This window comes from Dermacentor variabilis, chromosome 10 (assembly GCF_050947875.1).
Source record: "Dermacentor variabilis isolate Ectoservices chromosome 10, ASM5094787v1, whole genome shotgun sequence".
Lineage (NCBI taxonomy): Eukaryota > Metazoa > Arthropoda > Arachnida > Ixodida > Ixodidae > Dermacentor > Dermacentor variabilis.
The window spans coordinates 14,644,631-14,668,434 of NC_134577.1; the positions used below are offsets into that span (position 1 = coordinate 14,644,631).

The window sequence follows — 23,804 nt, forward strand, 5'->3', positions numbered from 1 at the left end:
ACTTGCTCTGTCTAAAAACTTTTCCAGTTTGCCAAGCTGAGCGCTTTTATACAGTGTTGGTAATTTGTGGGTGTAAATTTTGTCTGATTTTATGATTTTATGCTTACTAGAAAGTGGATCTGTATGTTCTAGAAACGGGGCATTATCAATAGACCATAGTGTCGTTTCCTGTATTAATGTAAGTTTATGTAGGTTTGTAAGTGTGGTGTTTCCCCATACTGATGCACAGTAGTACAAGTGGGAATTCAACAAAGCATAGTACAGAGTTTTTTTAACATTAGTTGAAAGAATGTGACAATGACTTAGCACACTGACAGCTTTGTTTAACTTAGTGGGTTTTTTATGCACTCATTCCATGACATGTTCTCCATAAAAACTACTCTAAGTAATTTTACTGATCTTTCAATGGTGATCTGGTAAGGACCTAGGTTTATTCACCTGGTTGCTATTTCTGCAGATTCCTGTGAACGTAACAGGACATACTTCGTTTTAGATTAATTTAGGTTAAGCCTATTTCTTTTGCACCACACATATAGTTTGCCGACAAAACGCAGCAGCTTTAGGTACTATTTCTTTCATATTTACACCATCTATAAGGACTGAGCAATCGTCTCCATATATAAAGTGCTGGCACTGATAATAAATTCGTACGCGATCGTTTATGTAGAAAAGGAAAGATATTAGGCCCAGTATGCTTCCTTGAGGAACTCCAGATTCAATGGGCATCAGCCTGGATTTATGGTTGTTTAATTTGACATATTGTAGGCGAGAGTTTAAATAGCTTTTAATGAGTCGCAAAGCCATTCCTCTAAAACCATAGTGTTCTAATTTATCGAGTATTATTAAATGGTTGACTCAATCAAATCATGACCTTATTTTTGAAGTTCTACAGAATAGCTTCCTTTTGAATGAGAAGTGCAGTTTCAGTACTTCGTCTATTTTTGAAACCATGTTGACGATCAGTAAGGAGGTTGTGCTTTCTAGAGAAATTTTCTATGCGAGCGTTAATGACCTTTTCTAGTCCTTTCCAAAAAATAGGCAGTGCAGATACGGGTCGATAATTGCTCAAGTTGTTCTTATCACCGTTCTTATAAATCACTGTTACTTTTGCTATTTGCATACTACTCGTAAATACGCCTAACGTGAGGAACAAATTGTATATGCGAGTTAATACTGGCACAAGCAAATCAATCACATACTTAATTGTCTTAATTTGAAGATCATCAGCGTCTTGAGTGCGGCTGTTTCTTAGTCCCTGAAAAATGCTAATAATTTCGTTCACACTCGTTGGATGAAAAAATACTGATTGTGGTATTCTTGAAATATTATTTGTTGTTTCAGCACAGTATGTACTAGTACCAATACCGCCAAAAAAGTTGTTGAAACAATTTGCAAGGTCTGTTGCTGTCACCACCGCACCTTCAACTGTCAGGTTATCAACTGCTGCTTCACTTCTTTTGCCATTCAACAGTTTGTTAAGGTTCTTCCATAAGATGTCACTGTTTTGAAGACAACTTTCGTCAAACAATATCATCATCATCAGCCTATTTTATGTCCACTGCAGGACAAAGGCCTCTCCCCGCGATCTCCAATTACCCCTGTCCTGCGCCAACCGATTTCATCTAGCACCTGCAAATTTCCTAATTTTGTCGCACCACCTAGTCTTCTATCTTCCTCTACTGCGCTTCCCTTCTCTTGGTACCCATTCTGTCACCCTAATGGTCCAACGGTTATCTGCTCTACGCGTTACATGATCTGCCCAGTGGCATTTTTTTCTCTTCATGTCAATTAGAATGTCGTCTATACCCATTTGCTCTCTGCGTCAAACATACGGTTGTAATAACAATCTTTGGCTTTCTTTAGGGTTTTATTAAGCTTATTTCAAAATATTTTATATTCTTTAAATTGTTTGATGCTTCAGGATAAAAGAAATGACCCAAGATGTTTTTTTTTTTATTAGCTTGATGTGGTCGCACATTATCCACGGCTTGCACAGGTTTTTTTGCTTGTGATACATGTGTAAAGAAAAAGAACACATGTAATGCTTTTTTAGAATGCTCAAGAAGGCGTCGTAGCTCTTGCTGCTATTGCCTGCTGGTTCCAGTCAACCTGTGCAATTTTCCGCCTAAGTATGTCTAATGCATGTGGCGATATTTTACGATATGTTGTCTCCGGCCATACATGTGTCTTCAAGTCTTTGTGTCACTTAAGCATGCAGAAAATTGGCAAGTGGTCACTAATGTCACAGGTTACACCACCAGATTCGATTTTTTTCACTAACAGCATTAGTAATTAGTAATGAAAAACCATTTTGTTGTAATAATAGTAAGAGTTCCGAGGTAGAACCTGAATTCTTTAAAATGTCGATGTTCAGGTCACCTCCAATTGTAAGCAGCCATTTGCACTCATTAGCACGCGGAAGCAGAGAACCGAGGAAACTTAAGAACATGGCAACAGTGCCAATTGGCTGTCTGTACAGCAGGGCAAACACACTTCTACCCCGTTTAATGTAGATGATCTCGATGTCTCTAGTAACAATGCCAAGTCCACTTATGACATCAAAACCTGGTACTGCTACCTGTATCGACATCCCTCTGCTATCTGGATTATTTAAAAAGAAATGATTGTAACGAGGTAAAACAAAATGAGAGTTGTTATTGCACCAAATCTCGGTGAACATGATTACGTCAAAAGAAACTTTCAATGATTGTAACAAAGCAGTAATGTCATCATATTTCTGCTGAATGGATCTCGTGTTAAGGTGAAAGAGTTTAAACAGTTTGTGTTGTTCACAGGGCACAAGATTTGTTATATCCTCAGGGAGAATGCAGTCGGCAGCCATCTTAGTATTGGTACGGAAAGCAGACTGCCCAAAGAAAATGTGGCATTTCTAGCCGTCTGCGCAGATCTTGCCAAGATCACTTTCATGCTTTGAATCGCTGCAACTTGCGATTTCTCGTTGCAATGTGCGAAAATCTTGCCTTTTTTAACCCAAACAAATTTCCATCGCACTTTGCATTTGCGCGCTACAGCCATGCCCAAAAGCCTCTTCATATACTGACAAAGATGCTCATTTATATGAACGGGCTCTTCTGTCGATGAATCCAAAGATGATTCAGTCGGCAGGCCCAACTTAGCGTTTGTGAGCCTTGTTTTGCGTGCTTTTTCAAGAACCTTGTCCCGCTTATCTCTCCTCACGAACTGAACCACAATGTTTTATTTTTATTTTTGTCTTTTGTTGAAACCCTATGACATAGGTCTATGTCAGTGACTGCAATTGGCTCAACAATTTCCTTGCCAATTTTGCTGAGTATATCTGAAAGGCATTCATTTGTGTTTTCTTCGACGTTTTTGATTTCCAGGTTCCGGTTACGTGAGTACTGCTCTGAATTCACGAGGTCAGCTTGGCATGTAGCAAGGTCGCTTTCAATAGCAATGACCTGCAGTAGGAGTGCTTCGTTTTTTTTTTTTTTTTTTTGTAGTTGCTTATTTTCAGTCAGGGAGGCTTCAAGCCTCTTATTAGCTTCAAGGCCATTGCTAACAAAAGTCATGCTGCGTTTCATCTCTTCTATATCTGCCCAAGGATTTCTTCTAGACGGATACTTCTTTCCAGAGATTCTCTGAGGTTCTTGAATTCATTTCGAAGCTCCTCCTTGAATTCCTAGAAGCACTTTTGCATTTCCATCAACATTTCTTAGTGACCAGGACAAAACGCACATACGTTTCACAACATACTGTGGCAGCAGCAAGTTAACAAATGTTTCTGAGCCTTATGTGTGCACAAGCATTAACCAGTGTAAGTTGTAATTGACCTTCAGTTCAACTATGGCTAACGCTCACTAATAAGCTGCTTGCTATGTCTTAAAAAGTAGCAACAAATGGCCATGCACACACAATTGAAGCCAGTTACAATGAACAGGCTTAAGCACTAAAAATAGTTCGATACGCCCAAACCAACCTATAACTAACTGAAACAAGCCTTTTTCATGCTTTATTAATCATTATACAGTCGACTTCTGTTATTTCGACCTTGACGGGACCGACAAGATTGCTGGAACTATCCAGCGGGTTGAATTAAAGAAGATGCAGAAGAAGTGTTAAAACGCACAGTATCTGCGTGATTCAGACACACCCCCGAATCAAATGCCTGCCCACTTTCCATGTGTAAAAAACAGAAAAATAACATTGAGGCTCCTAAAGAAACTAGAAAATCTAACGCACATCCAAATTTTTAGCAAAATATCATGAGCCATTCCACTCTGTGAAGGTGGACGACACAGAATTTAGAACAAAGGTAGAAATCTATTGGTTGTCCTGATCGGTGTACTCCTGATGATACGTACGCGTACACATTCTCGTATCACTTCTGTTATTAAATGTATAAGCATTCCTATGCCTACCCAATGAGAAATTTGTCCATCATGCAAGACAATGAATGGTTCATACCCTCTTAAGCAATGGCTCATACCCCTCTAGCAAGCAAAGAAAAAAAGTGAGAGAGAGAGAAATCTACCTGAGAGTCTACTTGAAAATGGTGCTTATTGATAACTAATCTACTAAATATGCATATCGAAGTGATGAGATGTATAAGCTTTTGCATAGAATGTAGTGATTTTGCATCAAGTTCGGTAGCTCTTTTTGCACATACAGACTTGTTGATGGACACGACAAATCCACGGAACCTTAGCCACAAATAGCTTCAATGTAAAAAAATTTGCGCTATATGCTGCACAGTGGCAGCCGGTTTCCTAAAGTCAGCCTTGTCACACAGTTATTTAGGTTAGCTTTGCCACAATGGTTACTTGTTATGCAGCAAAACATATGTACGTCGCGGAGCAGTTTTACGCTCAATTTCCTCAGAAAAAAGAAAGGCGCACACTAGAATCGAGTAAAAACTGCAATAAGAGGTTGTGAGCTACTGTTGTTGCCTGAAAATCTTTCTAGGGCAGGCCGAAAATAGGGGTATCCAATGAGAAATCATGTGTATTCAATACATACAGTGTCCCCTGAGCTCTGCCGAGACAGATGCTTCCAGTAAAGCAGTAGCTATTGGGGTCACCATAGGCGATTGGTCAGGTTCGAATTATCGGGCAAAGGATCTAAATAATGAATGTTGAGAACATAAAAAAACATGGGTGCTGGCCGGGACCTTCCGTTAGAATCAAATTAGCCGACGTCTGCTGTGTACGGATTCATCACTGCCAGCGGAGAAAAGAAGCAAGGAAAGAAACCGTTTAGTAAAACACAAAACTATGCATGCTAGGTATTAATTTTTGACTTTGCCCTGAAATGTTTCCTAGCGTCACTAATAATAGCATTCTTGGTGCACGAGATTATGTAGACCTGCCTGAGTCCTCTCGGAATTAAAAAGCATGACAACAAAAAAGTAGAGAGAGAGAGAGAGAAAAAAATAGCTCCCTTTGAGTGCCGTGTTTGTGGCATGCAAGCAACTTCATGGCACTGGCAGCAGGTAGCCCGAGTTCAATATAGACAATGTCCAGTTTATTATGAGTGAGATATTTTGCATGTGTATTGGTCAGTAAATGTCACCTGTTTGGTATTGAGAGTATTGTATCTGAGTTCGTTATATAGTCAACAACAGAATTTTTGTGTGCTTGCATTTTCAGAGATGCCTGATAATTAGAGCGCCTGCGTAGCATCGCCATGTACCCCATAGAGCCAATATATATTGATGTCTGAAATTTCGGACGCTAAATCTCTTCGCTGTTCTATTTTTCTGACCTTTCTGACCATGGGTAAGAAACGGCATTATTTGAAGCCACCACGACAACCATTTTGATTATCTCACAGCCTCGAACTGGTGCTCTTACACGCCAATCTGCTGGCCGCAGCCAGCCGTAGCCACCACGCTCATCGTAGCCATTTGTGTTTGGCCACACTGTGTTTGGCGTGTGGTCATTTTGTGCTGTCGTGCGCTCTGCAAAGCTAGGCCTTGCTGCTTCGGCCTTCACTACAAAGCCTTCTTCTGTTTAGTGTCGTGTTTTTCATTGAAAGGATTCGCCACTGTTAGCAATGGTGCCGACTCCACCTTCATCATCTCCACCGATAGCTTCGAAGCTAAAGAAGTGTGACAAGGGCGTCCCAAAAGTCAGCTTCGCCGTAATACAGCGGTGTTATGCAGTCAAGCATATGCAGTATACTGTGGGAAAGCATATCAAGAGTGAAAAGGGGCCACTGTCATGGGACATAGTATGTGTGTGTATGTATAGTATACATACTATGTATGTATGTATGTATGTATGTATGTATGTATGTATGTATGTATGTATGTATGTATGTATGTATGTATGTGTAGTATGGATGGATGAAATAACTTTAATGAAAGGTCCTGCAAGCTACGGGACGCAAGGTCCCATAGAGCGGGCTACTCCCACGTTGGGACCGGGAGTTGAAACTCCCTGGCCGCATCGTGGGCTCGCTGGACATCCCAGAGCTGCTCCGCCAGGTTCGTGCTGTGTAATACTTCTTGTAGCATGGCGGAGTCTTGATCCTTGTTTGCGTGGGTCCGACCACGTGGCCAGAGCAAGTGATGTACATCTAGCAATTTCGCAATATGTTTTGTATAGGTCAGGCATGTAGTGGCGTAGTCTGTTCTGTGTGGGGTACGTGTTTGTTTGAAGCATTCTGAACGTGAGGGCTTGAGGCCTGGTGAGCTTATTGTGAGGTGTGCTGTATATTCTGCGGTCTAGATAAAAGTGCTTTGTTATCTCGTTATATGTGGAGGGAGGGTCCCGATTCTCGCTGGGATCGTCTCGACCAGAATAGGTGGCGTCGCGGAGAGTTAGGTCTCGCGCGCTCCTGTGAGCCATCTCATTGAGATTGCGAGGGGCGTCCTCGATATCTCCGAGGTGTGCCGGGAACCAGCAGATGGTGTGATGCTGCAGCGGTACGGATCTATTGATTATTTGTAGTGCTGGCTTGCAACTGCTCCTTTCTGAAAGGCTTTGACGGCCGAGCGTGAATCGCTGTAGACGTGGATGGTGGTCGGGTCTGTGAGTGCGAGTGCGATGGCGACCTGTTCTGCTATCTCGGACTTGTGGGTCTTGACTGTGAGAGCGTTTGTGACTTGACCTTGCTTATTGATCATGGTGGCAACGAAGGCCTTTCTGGTCGTGTACTGTGCCGCATCTATGAAACAGGCTAAGATCTTATCACGTATTTCGCGCAGGATGAACGATCCGCGTGCCAGCCTTCTGGGTTGATGGTGCGTGGGGTTCATGTTCCACGGGAGTGGGCGAACCGTGTAGGAGTTGCATGTGTCCGTCGGAACGCTTTGATATAGTTTCTCCATTACTGTTGTGTCATGACCTAGTTTGGCTAGGACTTCTCTACCTGGTTTGGTTCCAGAGAGTCTTGTCCATTGAGCCCGTTCTTGAGCTTCGGCAATTTATTCAAGTGTACTGTGTACCCCCAGTTGCAGCAGGAGCTCTGTCTCAGTGTTCTTGGGAATTCCCAGCGCTAGTTTGACTAGCTTCCTCAGTTGTACACTGAGTTTGTCCTTCTCCGCTACCTTCCATCTGTGCATGGCCGCCTCATAGGTGAAGTGGCATAGCGCAAAGGCGTGTGTTAGCTTCAGGAGATTTTCTTCCTTAAGACCGCGTTGTCTGTTAGCTACGCGTCGTATGAGATTCAAGGCATTCGACTTTGTCACGATCTTCTCCACTGTCGCGGCGTTAGAGTCGTTGCTCTCAATGAGCATTCCAAGGACTCTGATTTTGCGGATGTGTGGAATGGTTCCTCAGTCTTTTGTTCTTTGGCTTGGGACCGCTTCTCAATGGTTTGTAGACAAGAAGCTCCGACTTTGCAGGCGAACATCACAGGCCGGTGGGAGCGAGGTATTCCTCGATCGCGTCGATCGCTTGCTGCAGAGTGCTTTCAATTGATCCCAGGCTCCCACCGGGGACCCAGAGCGTTACGTCATCTGCGTATATTGTGTATTTGACGTTCTCAATTTGATCCCGTTTCTTGCCTAGGCTGGCTAGCGCAAGGTTAAAAAGCGTCGGAGAGATGACAGAACCTTGCGGTGTGCCCTTGCCGCCAAGTTTGTATTTCTGGGCCTTGATTTCCCCTAGACAGAGGGTGGCCGTTCTGTTGCTCAGGAACGATTTCACATAAGCGTAGAGTCTCGTGCCGAGGTCGAGGTTGGAGATCGTGTCGAGTATGTAGTCATGTGATAAATTATCGAATGCCTTTTCGAGGTCTAGCCCTAGGATTACTCTCGTGTCTCTCGTGTCTGCTTCAATGATCTCATGCTTGAGGAGCTTCATGGCATCTTGGGTAGATGGCCCGGGTCTAAAGCCGATCATTGCTGCGGGGTAGATATCTTTTTCTTCGAGATGCTTCGAGAGCCTGTTTAAAACAGCGTGCTCAGCTACCTTACCGACGCAATACGTCAGCGAGATAGGTCTGAGGTTATTGATGTTGGGCTCCTTGCCAGGCTTTGGGATGAGCATGATGAGGGCTGTTTTCCAGTCTTCGGGTAGTGCTCCGTTCCTACAGATTTTGTTGGTTTCCTCTGTGAGGGTTTCGATTGAGGTTTCGTCGAGGTTTCCAAGTACCTTGTTAGTTACACCGTCCAGCCCCGGCGCTGACTTGCTGTTTAGGTTCTGAAGCGCCGTGCGTATCTCTTCGGTTGAGAAGTCCCGATCTAGCGCTGGGTTGGCGTTGCCGCTATATGCTTCGGCGGTCGTGCCTCTAGCATTTTTGGCCAGCGGGAGGTACTTGTCGGCGAGACGGTCAACGAGCTCATTTTCCGTGGTAATTTTGAGTTCCTCGTGCATGATCCTGTTCAGCGTAAGAGCCTGGCCCGCTTTGGTTCTGGTTCTGTCTAAAAGATGTTTGAGCAGGTGCCACGTCGTCCCGCTGTTGATGCGGCCGTCTGCGGCGTCGCACATCTCGTTCCATTGCTGGTTAGATAGTTGCGTGCAATATTCTGCAATCAGCCGGTTGAGGGAAGAAATTCTTTTCCTCAGTCGTTGATTGTTCTTTCCATCTCCTGGTGAGCGACTGTTTGGCTTCGAGCATGTGAGCCAATCGGCTGTCCATGCTTTGAACGGGGAGATCTGTCTCTATTTCCTTCGTGGCCGCCTTAATATCGGCCTTTAGTTGCGACGTCCATTGTTCAATTGATTCTTTGCCTGTTCGGCGTTCGTGTCTGAACTCGCGGAACTTGTCCCAGTCGACGTACGTCATTTTTCTGGGTTCTCTGGATGGGATGTCAATCGTTGTCTCAACAATGTGATGATCGCTGCCCAGATCCTCGAAGAGGTTGTTCCACTGATAGTATGGAACGTTGCGAACGAAAGTGAGATCTGGCGTTCTGTTGCGGTTGACCGAGCTACTCGTTCTTGTGGGGTATTCGGCGTTCGTGATGAGCGTTAGGTCAAGTTCATCGGCGTCGTTTAGTAAGTACTTGCCCTTGGCTCTACTGGCAACGTATCCCCAGGCCGTGTTAGGGGCGTTGAAGTCCCCGGCCACTTCAACGCCCCTAACACGGCCTGGGGATACGTCGCCAGCAGATGGACCCACCACGTCCAGTCACAGTACGAGCACCAAGATCCCTAATAAGTGTATTGGCAGGTCTTCAGAGATAGTTTGGTGGTGGCTGTATTGGTTTGAGCCCTTGATGGTAGTAAAAGGCATACATTCGTTTTTTCTAAGGAGTCGGGAAGGTAGGACGTTGGCAGATTGTATCTCTCTGGGAAGAAATTGGGAGCGATGGATTGAGCTCAGCCAGTGTCCCTTGAGAAATTTTACAGGGGCAAATTACTGGCCTTTTACGGCACTAAAAAAGCCAACAACAGTCTCTGTGGTTAAAAAAGAAAGCACTGTTGTGGTGACAAAATACTTGCTAAGCTATCAACACTGGTTCATGACAAAGGATAGCATCATTACTTTCTGCACTCTAGATAACACAATGCTCACTTCAACAATTTGAATTTACTAAGAGCATTTTGTATGATGATAGTATGTGTAGTGAGAATGCACCAAAGATGATTACAGTGACAGACTAGCAAAAAAAAAAAAAAGAAAAGAAAAACTGCACGGTCGTAAAGAATACGCATGGCAATACGGAGCACCAACCTTCATAAAGAATGGCATGTAGGATAGCCGAACACCGATCTGGTCAGCAAGTGGCTTGAGGATTGGCCGCAGCTCAACAAGCCGTGTGACGTTGATCTCATCGCAGTAGCCAAAGTGCGGGATTGCCAGAGACTGTGCCATAGTCTTAGCCATGGCTTTGCGGATGCCCTTCACCTGCTCAACACGGTCTGCAACAGCATGCAATGTCTTGACTTCGACTGGCTTCTGATGAACTGGAGCTTTAGCCAGTGTTGGTGCCACCTGCTTTGGTGCAGCTGCGGGTGTAGGTGCCTTGGCTGATGCTGATGGTCCTGCATAACAAGAATAGAGTTTTAGCATGTTTGCAAACTTCTTACCATCTTCCACTGCATGCGCCTTGCTTTAGCAGCGGTAAAGCATGGGTTTTGAGGCGGCAGCAAGCTATTGTAATGGTGCTGAGGCAGACTGCACGCTTGTTGCGTGTGTGACCATAGTAAACTGGTCAATGAAGTTAGATTGCTGCACAGTACTTCCCTCAATTTTTTTTTTTAACATATTGTGCACGATATTGCAGCCATGAATAAAGTTGCCACCATTCAATTTGTTGCCTATCCCCCACTTCTGTTGACAAGGTGATTTCACTGCCATACGGCTATTATGCTTTTGGTCGACTCAATGCCTAACAGCAACTTTCGCCGCTAGATGCTGACGAAGTGGCACTGGTTAGGCCTTGCTGCATGGTACGGCCGTGATGATGATTTTCTGCCATCAAAGGTTGTCGCAGCAAGGTGGCAGTCAATATGTTTGGACCCGTAAACTGTTTCGGTGATTGGGCATGAGATCACAGGCTAGACTGGTGGCTGGAAACCGAGATTAGGTCCACAGGCGATATGCCAGCAACTACCGCAAACGCTCTGTTGTTTTTTCGCCTTAATAGACGGAACGGGAAAATTTCGTGTGTAGGCAGAAAGCTTTGAATTGAATGCGTTCATCAGAGCCTAATCTGACAACATTGGAGAGTCAAAAGGCACGCACACGTATCTGCACTTCGTGATGGCATGCGACGCACATCGAGCTCCAGCGTGACGAACGAAAGTGAAATGCCTCCGGGGTTCGACGATTGCAATATTTTAAGAAGGTGGTATATCAGTCAAGCTCACCACTAGGGCATTAACCAAATTTTTAATACTGCTCGTGTTAGAATAGCAACAAAATTATTTTGATCCTAAAGTTCATGTTTTTAGACTGCCCGGTTATTTGGACGTTATTATTCTGACTGTTTTCACCGTCAAGTTCAACACTCAGTATGCTAATATGACATTCAGAGGCAAAAGTCTGGACACAAAGACAAACCCATCATGTGACATAGGTGATTATGTAGCACGCTAGCCTAGAAGCTTGGCAGAGTTATAGCAGCTGTGCTACTGCTCTCTCTGGATGATATTCACATGCAGTAGGCTAGGTAAATTTGGGGGAGGGGTCCTGTGTATAGACCCCCACGTACGAATGCGAAATTGTCTGACTGTGTGTCAAATTTGGTGATGAATATTTTGGAATGGAAGTGGTCTTGAAAAATTGAACAAAATGAAGTTGTCTTGGAATTGATGAAAGTTTTCAATATAAACATATATACCATAAATTGCCAAATTAAAAGGTACATTTTTGTTTGCCAGCTCTACCTGTTCACAAAAATCTGCCAAAGCATATAAATGACCTATGCAAGCAGCTATTTGTGTAGCTGGCATTAGTTTTATCAAAATTACTGGTACTTGAACTTTAGAGGACTTTACAATATGGACGGTTTGCAATCGTTTTCATAAATTTGCTTCTCAGTACTTTTCGCATTTTACTTCTCCTTAATGCACTTTTGGCTGCCCCAAAAGCTGCTCCAAAATATCATGGGCCGGTATCATCACTGTGGGGTGTAAAGTGTTAGTAGCATTGCAATTTATAATGTGCAGTGCTTTCATGATTTTCATTGAACTAGACAACTAATGCGACACAAATATTTTTTAAACACATTGTAGTTGGTCAAAGCATCACAAAGTCTCACGAACAGGTTGTTATGTGCCATCCAGGACTTCAGTAACCCGGTAAATCACAAACTTTAAGAAGTTTGCAGAATAGCTAAAACTCTTTAATGACTGATGAGACATTGATCCTGGTGTCGGTGAACATGTGAGAATGCAGTAGAAAACACACTGCTGTGCAACACAAGGTAATGTTGTGTAGATGTGCCAGCCAATTATATCTGTCTATATTGACCACATCAAGGCCATGAAAAATTTTCAACATTGGCACATCTCTGGAACTATGTCTCGGAGCGTGGAAGCACAAAAGCTAGTTGAGGCAGTTTTGAGGGCAGAGCTTCTGTACTGAATGAGGTTGTCATCATATTTGGTGACAATATGTCACCAAATATGGTTCTCTGGATCAGCCAAAACCCGCTCCTCAGAAACTGCAGAGGAGGCGGCGATAGCGCTAGCTATAGGTAATAGTGAAGCTAACCTGATTTTCAGCGACTCTTAAACAGCCATCCGAAATTTGGCGAGGGGCAGAATCTCTGTCACAGCGGCAGGATTACTAAATCGGGTCACGGGGCGAGGGACTACGGAGGTGGAAATTGTCTGGGTACCGGCACACTCTGGGAACCCTGGGAACGAGGCGGTTCACATGAATGCTCGAGGTTTCGTCAGCCGAGCAGGTGAGCCGGACGTTCCGGGGAGGTCCACGAGAGATGGGCTGGTGTCCTTTCACGACATTACTAACCATTACAAACTTGAGCGGAGAATTTACCCTCCACCGGACAAGCAATTGGTGAAGGTGCAGGAAAGCGTCTGGCGAAGATTGCAGATGAGATCTTTCTATAACCCATACGTGTTAAACTAAATCTACCGGGACGTTCAGCCGGAATGCAAATGGTGCCAGGAACTGGCCACCTATGACCACATATTATGGAGCTATAGCATAGCGCCGCCACTGGCGGATATTTTGCGTGATCCTTCTCTCGAGCAGTGGGAGGCCGTGTTGGCCAGCTCAGACCTGGTCGTCCAGACCAGGGCCGTGGAGTGGGCCACCCAGGTCGCCGTCAGCCATGAGCTGATGGCCATCTAGCACGGAATCGTCCGCACATGCGTTCTGACGAAAATGAAGTTTTTCCATCCATCCATCCATACAGCACAGCACAAACAATAAATATAGGAAGAAAGCTGCAATGCCGTGGCTGTGGTGACATTTAATTGCCAATAAATGGCACATTTAAAGGCATATTGTTTGAAAGTACTTGTGAGGAAGTGCCCTTTATACAAGACAAATTCCACACCTTTCATGAAAGGTGTCACACGATCCCTTGAACAGCATGCAAATACAAGGTCCCATCAAAGAAAAGTAGGAGACTCACTTGGGGCCTGCTTGAGCTCGATGTAGCGCAGGACATCTTCCTTCAGGATACGTCCATCCTTGCCAGTGCCCGTGACATCAGAGAGGCGTATCTGTGAGCAGATTATTACTGTTTTTTAAGCTGTGAATAGTATGCAGGATGTGTGTCTGAGACCAGGGACATGCACAACTTGTGATGTTTTACTTCAGGAAGATGGTTTTACGTACCATCCTTGCATTCATGATCTAATACCACACAAGATTCTGAATTTAAGATGCACAGCTCGTAAAGCATCTGGTTGTAATGATACATGGAAAACATTGCAGTGCCGTGCATTGCGAGAGATATTTGAGGGCTGGATACATGTTATGGTTATTTGTTTTACATATGAAGTGACTAAAACAAGAAGGTGCACAACTGACTGAAGGAACTTTGTATTACCAAAATTGAAGAGATAGTTGAGACAGCAAGAAGAAAAAAAGTATTTTGTAAGAGTTTTCAGAGTCCATGTTGGATAAAGGTGTGCATTATAAGTAGGATAGAGAACAGTAAGAGCAACACAACACTCAATCATATTTCAATATGTTGCAACTTTGCTATCACTTCGCTATGTAGCACATTAATTTTTTTGGAGGAAACATTCCATAAAGGGAGTAGTGCACAAGCAACAGTAGAAGACACTTTTTCATGCTCCGAGGGCTCTGTGGAATGTTTGAAAAGGTATAAAATAAACACTGTGCTCACATTGTTTTCCATGGCTATCCGACGGACTGCAGGTGTTGTGAGCACCTTGTCCCCTAGTCCACCGCCAGGCTCGCTGGCCAGGGGCTCCGAAGACTGTTCATTACTGCGCTGAGACTTAATGTCCTGGTCCTGAACTTCATCATCATCTGAGGAACCTGTTCAAATTGTAAAAAACTGCCATGTTTGTTCACTTTTTCATTTAATCTCAAGATTAGCACACCTTGCCTGCAGTTTACATGGGAAAACTGGTTTGTCAAAGCAGTTGTATATAGGAACCAGGTCTGTTGTAGGGAGTTGGCTGATTTTCAAGTTAGTGAATTCTAAGTGTGAAATGAGCCCGATGGACAGACTACACAGAATGTGTGAGACAGAGCTAAACATTTCTGCAAACTGAACACTACATTTCACTAAATATTCGTCTGAGGTGTGTACAAGGAAGTTTTTATTACAATGTGAGAAGAAAAATGCTTAAGTTTCATATTTCCTTCTCGTCATTTCTTCACGTGTTGTTTATTCTAAAAGATTTTCTAAAGATGTTGCACAGTATAAACACAACTTTTCATGAATGTGCATGCTACTTGCATGTAATGCCATGTGGAGCAAGAGAGTTGGTCATGCTCTTTCAGTTCAGTTGACACTTTTAACTTCGTTTGGCTTTCTGTGGTATTCTCAACTGCCCTTGCACTTTTTCAAACATTTCCTAAACACTTCAGTTTCTTCAGCTTTCCTGTCTTGCTGCGAACAACAGAGTACGAGCTAAATTTTCCAAGAGTAAGTTTTCCAGGAGAAAAGGATGCATAGAAAGGCAGGGAGGTTAACCAGAGGTAGTTCCGGTTGGCTATGTGAGACAAGAGTACACATTATAACATATAGCCTTTTGCTCCTGATTCTATTTATTTCGTGTTAAAAGAGGAAACAGTCTGTAAGGCCCTTGTCACATGTGAGATGCGCTAGGCCATTTCCATGTAAGGGCCTAAGAGAAAATGAAAAGGCAACTCACTGAGCGAGTCATCGTCAACCTCGATGTCGACAAGCGGGGACCCGACCTTGCAGATGTCGTCAACTTCGTGGTACAACTTTTTGATTCGGCCATCATAGCGGCTCGTTATGGTAACCGATGCCTTGTCACTCTGCACTTCACAGATGCTGTCAAACTGGTTCACCGTGTCACCGAGCTTGACATACCTGAACAGACCAGAAGCTGCCATGCTTAGCTTCAAGATGAGCAATACCAGCATCTGCTTTAGTCAAATGCTGATGGACTCCTCCAAATAAGCACAGGTAAATTATTTAGGTGGACTGTGTCTTAGGCAGATGCAGTGTTTTCTGCGCATGTTGTGTCTCCATTTGTCATCTGTTAATTTGTACAATGAACCTGAAGGTGCAGGCAAAGGTAATGACAAGCATGTCACTGCCTTTGTTAAGGGCAGCTAAGGTGCTTATGAAGCGCTTTTATAGCTGGAATATCACAATTACAGAGCAAGAAATGAAGATGAGACCTTTATAAGAAAGATACCTTGGGGGAGCAAAGGAATGTACAGCTAAAATTTTAGGAAGAAAATTTGGCAAGCCTGCTTTAATACTAGAGTCCAAAGTGGATATAATACTAGAGTCCAATTATTGGATATAATAGAGTAAATTTAATGTGCTCTTTGGTCGATGTAAATATGTAATGAATATATGCTTATAATGAATATTGGACATAAAATTTTTTGGTCAGATGTGATTTCATTATAGCAAAGTTTGATGCTACACCTCCAAATACAAAAGGAAACTGCCATGAAGGAAGAATTTTTCCCATGGTTTCTCAGTGCATAGTACAACCAAGAGGTGTTCTACAGTGGTCACACAACTAAGTACAGAGTGCACATTTGATGTGTCATGCACTGGCCAGGAGAAAGTGCCATTTTAGTGCCTCCTACATTCTGTTTGCACTTGATGACCACAAAGCGAAACAGGTCACGTGCTAGACCAAATGACCACAACAACTCTGGGTACAGTGAATTGACGATGCCCACCATTCCTTGATTGTCACTTCGCTGATACCCTCGCCGATGTCTGAGAGCTTGAATGCCACGACCTCCTGAAGCCATGGGCTCGTGTGCAGGGGGCGCAATGCAGGCAGACGGGTTCGCACCTGTGATGCCACCGGTCGACGTGGAACACAGCTTGCAGCGCGTGCGACATGCAGGCTTCGTCTCGAATGCTGCAAGTTGGGCCCTAGGTGAGTGCCGTTGTTATGTGGCAGTGGTGCAAATACATGAACTTTCTATGGACAAGTGTCGCCGGCAGGCAACAAATAAATGAAATTTCTCTTGCCGAGTTTTAGTTTTCATTATAGAGTTGTTCGCCCAACGTTTTCGGCCAAAACAGAATGATAGGCAGCAAGCATTATTTGTTGGATTAGAGGAGGAATAGAGGGCATGGAAAAAGATTGGCACATCACATGCTTTCTCTTGAAAGCAAGGTCAGAAGAGAAAGAATGATACGAAATCCCTCTGCTAAGTGAACAACCTATCATCACAACAACCAGCCTTGTGAAGCGTTCTAGCCTAGCATCCTCGCTGCATTGGTTATTTGTAGCAATGAGAGTTGCTTCAAGTTCATTTTATAGGGATGAGTACGACAGCAGAGAGGGCAGCACACGCGTGGCATATTAACTGACATCTGAGCGTGTTGCACACAAGGTTTGCGATGTTACAAGCTTGCACATTACTTTATTATGACATGCCTTCTCGATCCATGCTTTTTGGCATAAATTTAGTTACGTCGTCTTCGCCTTGAAAATGCCACATGCTGCAGATAACTAGTGTTTGGACGAATCCGGTTTCAGAAATGCCGTGGAAGTACGACGCACGAACATTGGGTAAGAAATGAACGCCTAGGTATTGAACCATGCCGTAAACGGACGAAAGCTTTAACAGGTAGTACGCACAATAATTATTATTCCGAATAATTCCCGAAAGAAAGAATCCGGGAAGCGTCAAAGATTTTTGCATATACCTTCGCATATACGAAAGCAAAAAGTGAGTTACCGCGAAGTGCACGGCGATCAACACGTGTTATTCGACGCACATCAACTCGTATTCGTAAACGACTGACCGCCGATACAATGCGTTGTTCATTTTCGCATCCACAACTGTTCACAGCCTATGCTGAGAGATCAAACAGTTGTGACAAACGTGTGCTAACAACGCTCGGCAGTGGCGCGCCTACGGTGGCTATCGCCCGTAATTCATCCGAAAATCCGGTAATCACGTTACTTAGCGCGAGCTTGTCAGTTTCAAAAGTTACAATCGCTTCAAAAGAGGCCGTTGAACCCTCTGTAGCGGCTTTTCCCGATAAAAGCAAGTCTGCGGTGGCGTGATTATCGTACCGCAAAAGGATACCTTGAAAAAATCAGCAGATGGTACGTACGGTACCTTGCCAATCGAGTTTACGTTAGCGCACGAGTTCTGGTTTTATATGCGTACTGCAGTGAGACAAACTTTAAATGGCAACAAAGTAATGCAGTCGGTTACCCATTTGGACACGTGATGCCGGACTTCGCGAGGAATGAGCTTGAAATCCCTCGGGACGAGTCGAAATAAGACCGCTGCCATGCTTACAGTTGTAACGCAGCTGCACAGCAGACAACACGCCACCACAGCACACCTATATAAAATTAGTAGTGCACCTGCAATTTCCACAGTGCAACGGAAATAAGCGTAGCGGTGGCGCTGTAAACTAAAGTATGTGATTGAGAGATGGCGCTGGCAAAATCAAGTTACTATCATCATTGTCTTTTTTACTTTATGCCTGCCGCAATACCAACTGTCAAACATTTCCCTTTCTCTTCATTAGTGTTAAAGTCACTGGAACTTTTATTAGTGTCGGTCGCGAGTGCAAGTGTGGCTGGCGGAAACTCTGGTCACTACCTCGCGTGGTTTTCGAAACCTTCATTATGCGTGTGCGCATTCTCAAAGGCCATTAACTGGTTTCAAAGGCCATGGTTTCAGCATGGTATCGACCACGTATTCACCGTGCGCCGAGTCACCGCCCGCCGCCCGTGATGATAGTGTTGGTCGCGAACCTCGCAACCAACACTAGGCCCGTTACGCTGGGAGCTCGAGCCATTTCGCAGGCATCTATAGTAATGGCGGCAATGCCATCATCATCATTAGGTATAGTGAACAATATAATAGTAGTACTACAGTGAACTAGAATAATTCTAGTGGCACGAACTGCTCCGCGCAGGCGGCCCGTTTTTGCATTGATGCCACGAGATGGCGCCACTGCAACTTTTCCTACTGCTTTGGCGCGGCGGCCTACGGTTTCAGGGGCTTTTCCGCACGCAATAATTGCAGATTTCGAAATGATCGGTGCTGTTACCTAAACACACTCATCTTACACGTGCGATTACTTATTATTTGCACATTTCAGGTAGTGAAATGCCGAAAAATAATTTAAGCCCGAACATCGCGTTTCGCATTTTCAACCGAGTACAAGGCAATCGCCGGCTGCGGGTAGAAAAATTTTAATTCGATCGCCTTTCCACATCAGTGCGAATTGGACACAATTACACTGTGCTGAACTAATACAAGCTGTCCACAGACATGATCTGGCAATGAATAATCGATTTTGCGAAACTTACATCTTCGTCCTTGTAACGACGTCATAGCAAAAAGCAGCAAACATTCTTGATGGGCAGTTTCTCAACACTCTTAATGGCACGCAAATTCATTCAGTGTTGAGCTGCTCCAAGGGTGGTCCGGAGACCCTAGCTAGGGGGTTGCCCACCCTCGACTCACTTACGCCCACCTTCACCCTCCAGATAAATTCTTGATCGTCCAGTAAATTTTTCGCATGCAGTTCAGTATAAACGCAACGCTCTACACGTGGTAGGCAGCTGCATGCTGAAGAAATCAAAGCGATAAAGGCAGGGCTGAAGTATGATTTATTCAAAGAGCACTGAGTAATGTTTAGCACCTGCTCAATTTAAGGTGCATCGCACCTTCACGCCTTTTGATGCTAGCCTGGTTTAGGCTCTTTGTGAAAAAATGTAGGCGTGTTGTGATATAAAATGCTGTAACCTCAGCTGCAACTTGCTCACAATGATCTTGGCATCCAAGCTGAATCTTCTGCTTTCGCTTGATGTGGTCCAGAACATCAAGTACACTGTCAGAATGTAATTCCAAAAGACTGAAGCATTCAGTAAAGGCATTCTCCAAATTTACAACAAACGTATAAAGCACACTTGACGGGTAGAGCAGGCCGCCATTATCTCTCATTCGTGTGAATGAAGCCAAGTTCAAGCATTCTGCAGCCTCTTTAGTCATCAATACGCACAGGGCACACGGTCCGCACGAGAAGGCCCTTCGCACGAAACACAAGGCCAACCGTATGCACACCACTCCAACAGTCTTGCGAAACGCAGGAGAGGCAGGCTGACGAATGCCTATCCGTGCCTCACGCAAGCCCAGCCGTCCGCGCCGCAATATGAAAGAGAGCGGCAGCGCCTCTAGCGGCTTTCCGGAGCGTAACGGGCCGCCGGAAAAGCAGGCGCGCCATTCCGGTCGTGTCACTATAATGTATTCTAGTTCACTGTAGTAGTACCAAATAGCACACTTTACAATATGGCTGGTTTCATAAGAGCATAGAGTTAGTAGAGCAACTCTATACATAAGAGAGACTTTATGACTGGTATGGCCCTTGCGGTAGCGGCTGGTAGGATTCGTCGCGCTGCTCGCTCGCTGGTTTTGGGCGTTTCGTTACCGCCTACGGGGCGGTATTAGTGTCTACGATACTCTGACATGACTACGGATATCTTTATTATGTCGCCAAATCACAGAGAGGCCTCAACTGGGGGGGGGGGGGGGAAGAAAAACACTTCAAGCAAGTAAGATTACATTGTTTATTGTCAGTGGCGAATGAAGATGTCCACAATTTCCGTACAGATCAGTTGGACTTAATGCTTTCAGTCACTCAGTTTACAACATACATAAGCACAGATAGCCGTCTATTTAATGGGCTTGAAAGCTGAAATCGAGCGAAGTTTTCTCATCGTGTTCGGCGTGCCGATGAAGCAGGGAGGACGAAACTTCAGACAATTATATTTTTGCTGGGCTATTTTTCTACTGTAGTTGCATGCAGGTCTGCTTGGCGTGTTTCATTATTTTAACATAAAAAGTGCTCGGCAATGATGAAGGGTCAGCAAGCTCGCGCTGCAATGTCCCATTCTTTTCATAATACATTAGCGATCGAGGCACGTAGTGTAGAAAAATAGCAAAAAAAAAACGGTATGCTAAAATTTTCAGCACATGTCGTTTGATTTTGATATTTCTGCTGCTCATTTAGTGTTCAGTTTTGGTGTTAAGGGCTTTGACACAAGTGGAGTACTCGTAGGCAAGCAAGGAGCGTCATGGAGGCGTTTCTTACAGGACTTATGCAAATATTGTTTGAATAAGCAAGGAATGCCAAGGATACTACATAAATAGATAAGCAAGCCTAGTTAATGTTCACGGATCCTTGGAAAATGTATTCTATGGTTTCATGTTAAAAAAAAAAAGAAAGGAAATCTCGATTTGTGTATTTAAACGAGGCAATAAGGTTGCAAGCTAGGAGATGCAGTTCAATTGAGTAAACGAGATGTACAAAAGAAGCTTCGGCCTGGAGCCAACATTTCAACCAGCAAACACATTTATGGGTGCTTTGACGAAGACAAGTTTTCTGTTTGAAGAGAATGAAAAATTGTTTTTAGAGATTTGCATGTCTGCTTGAGAAGTGTGGAGTAGGCCGGTTGTGTGAACTTGCCTTTTGTAGCCATATCTTAAGGTGCAGGGCTAGCGTAGTTATTGATTTCATGCAAACTACATGAATCATTTATAATTAACAAATGTAAACTAATGCGCATATTCATATCTAATTCTAATCCTAGCACTTACCATCCCTTAGATTCCATCATGCTGTACACATTACAAATAATTTAAATTGGACCATTATTATAGAGTATGTCATTAACAATGCTAATCACATGTTCTGGTATTTACGGCACAGCTTTTCCAAAGCATTTAAGGCAGAAAGCTGGGCTTGTTGTACACACCCAGAGGCTGCATGATTAATCCATTTTAGTGGGTAGTTTCCAAACGAACTGTGCTAGGTTTCAGCGGCGAATTTTCACGCTTGGTAGCACATTTTTTTTTTTTTAAAGCAACACGTCATTACGCGGCCAGACACTGCGGATCACTAAAGACTGAAGTCGTGCACGCAGCCGTTATAAATCTCCAGTGAAACGCCGCAGCTTATTAAATTAACCGTCTTTAAACACGTTCGCTTGGTGGCGGCTATTGAATCTTAGATGCATAAACTGACGAAGATATTATTGTTATCTAATTAAAGCGAACCTGCGTGACTCTGCTCAAAGAAAACGTTACCGCCGTACAATTTGATTCGATAAACGGCGCGTACTGCAATCGATACCAGTGGGCTGCTGCATATCAGACGTCAGTGTGGTCTCAAAACACAAACTTCAATAACAGATCTCTAATAAAAACAATCTTCTACATATATTGTGAAAAATGACATGGTAACTATGTCTGTCGGTTATTATATGTACAATTAAGACAAAAATATTTAGCTGCCTTTAGCGCCCCTAGCAGAAAAAATAAAAAAGAAAGTATATGATCGAACTATAGTAGCTCCACTTACGCGCTTCATGCTGGAACGCGCCGCGGTTGATTTTTCGCCCTCTGGCGATTGCTGGAATGAGAGAGTGACGCCGGTGACGTCACCGGCGTCACCGGGTCTCTAAACCGGCTTGTTTGCTAGCTAGTAGGCGAAAGTTATGCCAATAACTGCTTTACGCCATCTATATGCTCATTCGTGACTTTCTAGATCCATCACTTCTTTTTAATTTATTTTTTCTTTGACATGGGGGGTTCTCAAAGACTTCTGGATCGGTTTGGCTCGTAATTTTCGGCTCCATCCAAATCCAAAATCGAAGGCGCTTCAACAAGATAAACAAATCGCAGACGGGGACAGGGCCAACGAGAAGTGCCGAGCTCTGGTATGCTTTGCGCCAGGATTTTACCATTTTTAACGTCACGGTGACGGCGCCTAAACGCTCGAGCGACGCACTTCGCTGCTATGGAGCGACACAAGGCAATTCCGGACCCGCGATGCTAAATGACCTTCGAGCAACGTTGCAGTTGACAGTGCGTCGCCACCATGTTCAAGCTAAAGGAGTTGGCCCGATGGTTGGGCATGACGGTGTTCGAAATGTTCGTGCACCTCGTTTCCATCACTCTCTTCTCTGTCATGGTCGTCCTCAAGCTGGACAAGGCGTTCGACGTGTCCTGGTGGACGGTGTTTGTGTCGCTGTTCATCTGCGATGGTTTGAATGCTTATTTTTGCGTTATCGTGTTCATACGACAGTACATCGAAGGCGTGTACAAGGCTGGCGCCTTTCGCGCCGTTTGGAGCTTTATGCAACTGCTGCTGATGTTTCTGTTTAAGTTACTCTTGTGCCTCAAGGCCGAAGGACAAAAGAGTAGCCTCGTGTACTCGGAAGTATTTGCGCCGCTGTTTATTTTGCTGATGCTCGTCATGGTGCGTGCCTGTCATCTGCATTGACATGTGTTAGGATTTTATAAGTGACGTTTCTTGGAAGAGCGCAAGCCACGTCTGCGTAGGGCCGCTGCGTCGTCTGCGTATCTTCACAGTGTATCGTCTGTGGGCCAGTGCTGCGTCGTTTGCTATTATCTCGTTGTACAAAGCTAACGAACGTTCCATAACTCTTGTTTGCGAGATTTATTCGCGTATTTTTGCGTTGCCCTCATTAACTTGTCAGAGTCCTGTGAATAAGGAAAATGATATGTCCCGAAAAACATGTCATTTGATCGATTGTCTCGACTACATACGAAGTCAACGGAACGCTGTTTATAAAGTGCTGTCGCACTTAGTCGTCTTGCTTTACAGTGATAGCTGCATGTGTTTTGCAGGCTGTTTTTGGTTAGTGACTTGAGCGTTGCACGTTCGTTTCACGAAAGAACTGTGTGAGCCATTGTTTTCTAGTGTGCAAAGAGTATTTATTTCTATCTTGACTTCTTTTAATGTAGTCAGCAGCTTGCAGCCACAAGTACGAAGCCCTAAGATTCTTTTGACTGAAGTCTGCATGTAATAAAAACAATTTCTTCACTTTGGAAAATAATTTGTGCGCCTCTGCTGCACAGAAGTGTTCCTAAAATTTGTATGTGCTTTCATCCCCAATTTATTTTAATATTGCTAGTCACTTTATTGAGACCATAGCAGATTCACTGAATCACAACCGACAGCTGTTATTCAATGAGTGTTTCAGGGAAGGGAATCTATGCACATAGTAAGAGATAACCATTTATTGCCAGGTGACAAAAGCACAGGCTCGAAAATGTGCCGAGGCTGATGAAATTGGAAACGCACAAGATGGCAAGGGGAAAAGCTTAAATGAAAATCGAGTTATCACAGCAAGAAATGGTGCTCTACATTTTCAAGCTTCTTTATTTTTTTGCCCGGCATTGCCTTATCACTTAGTTTTCATGCATAAGTCAAGTCAGTAACATGTTGCATATGGTCTGTGTAGCCT

At 44.1% G+C, this 23,804-nt stretch overlaps 2 protein-coding genes across 2 annotated transcripts in view; one reads left to right on the plus strand and one right to left on the minus strand.

Annotated features, from left to right (window-relative positions):
- The window catches only part of Dbct (Dihydrolipoamide branched chain transacylase E2), a 33,871-nt gene extending 16,000 nt beyond the window's left edge, over nt 1–17,871 (minus strand). Inside the window, exons 1-6 of the mRNA XM_075671702.1 lie at nt 17,728–17,871; nt 16,225–16,412; nt 15,207–15,391; nt 14,207–14,361; nt 13,484–13,574; nt 10,105–10,415 (exon numbers count right to left, since the gene is read on the minus strand). Of these exons, the coding sequence (XP_075527817.1) occupies nt 10,105–10,415; nt 13,484–13,574; nt 14,207–14,361; nt 15,207–15,391; nt 16,225–16,412; nt 17,728–17,808 (1,011 nt within the window). The 5' untranslated portion in view covers nt 17,809–17,871. The remainder of the gene's footprint in view (nt 1–10,104; nt 10,416–13,483; nt 13,575–14,206; nt 14,362–15,206; nt 15,392–16,224; nt 16,413–17,727) is intronic.
- Nucleotides 17,872–22,183: 4,312 nt separating this feature from the next.
- On the plus strand, nt 22,184–23,380 carry LOC142559981 (transmembrane protein 203). The gene has a single exon (XM_075671704.1). It carries the CDS (start codon nt 22,412–22,414, stop codon nt 22,814–22,816), a length of 405 nt encoding a protein of 134 aa, XP_075527819.1. The 5' UTR covers nt 22,184–22,411; the 3' UTR covers nt 22,817–23,380.
- The last annotated feature ends 424 nt before the right edge of the window (nt 23,381–23,804 follow it).

What these genes read in the sequence shown, in the direction of transcription:
- LOC142559981 (XM_075671704.1), top strand. Translation starts at nt 22,412, where the DNA reads ATGTTCAAGCTAAAGGAGTTGGCCCGATGGTTGGGCATGACGGTGTTC.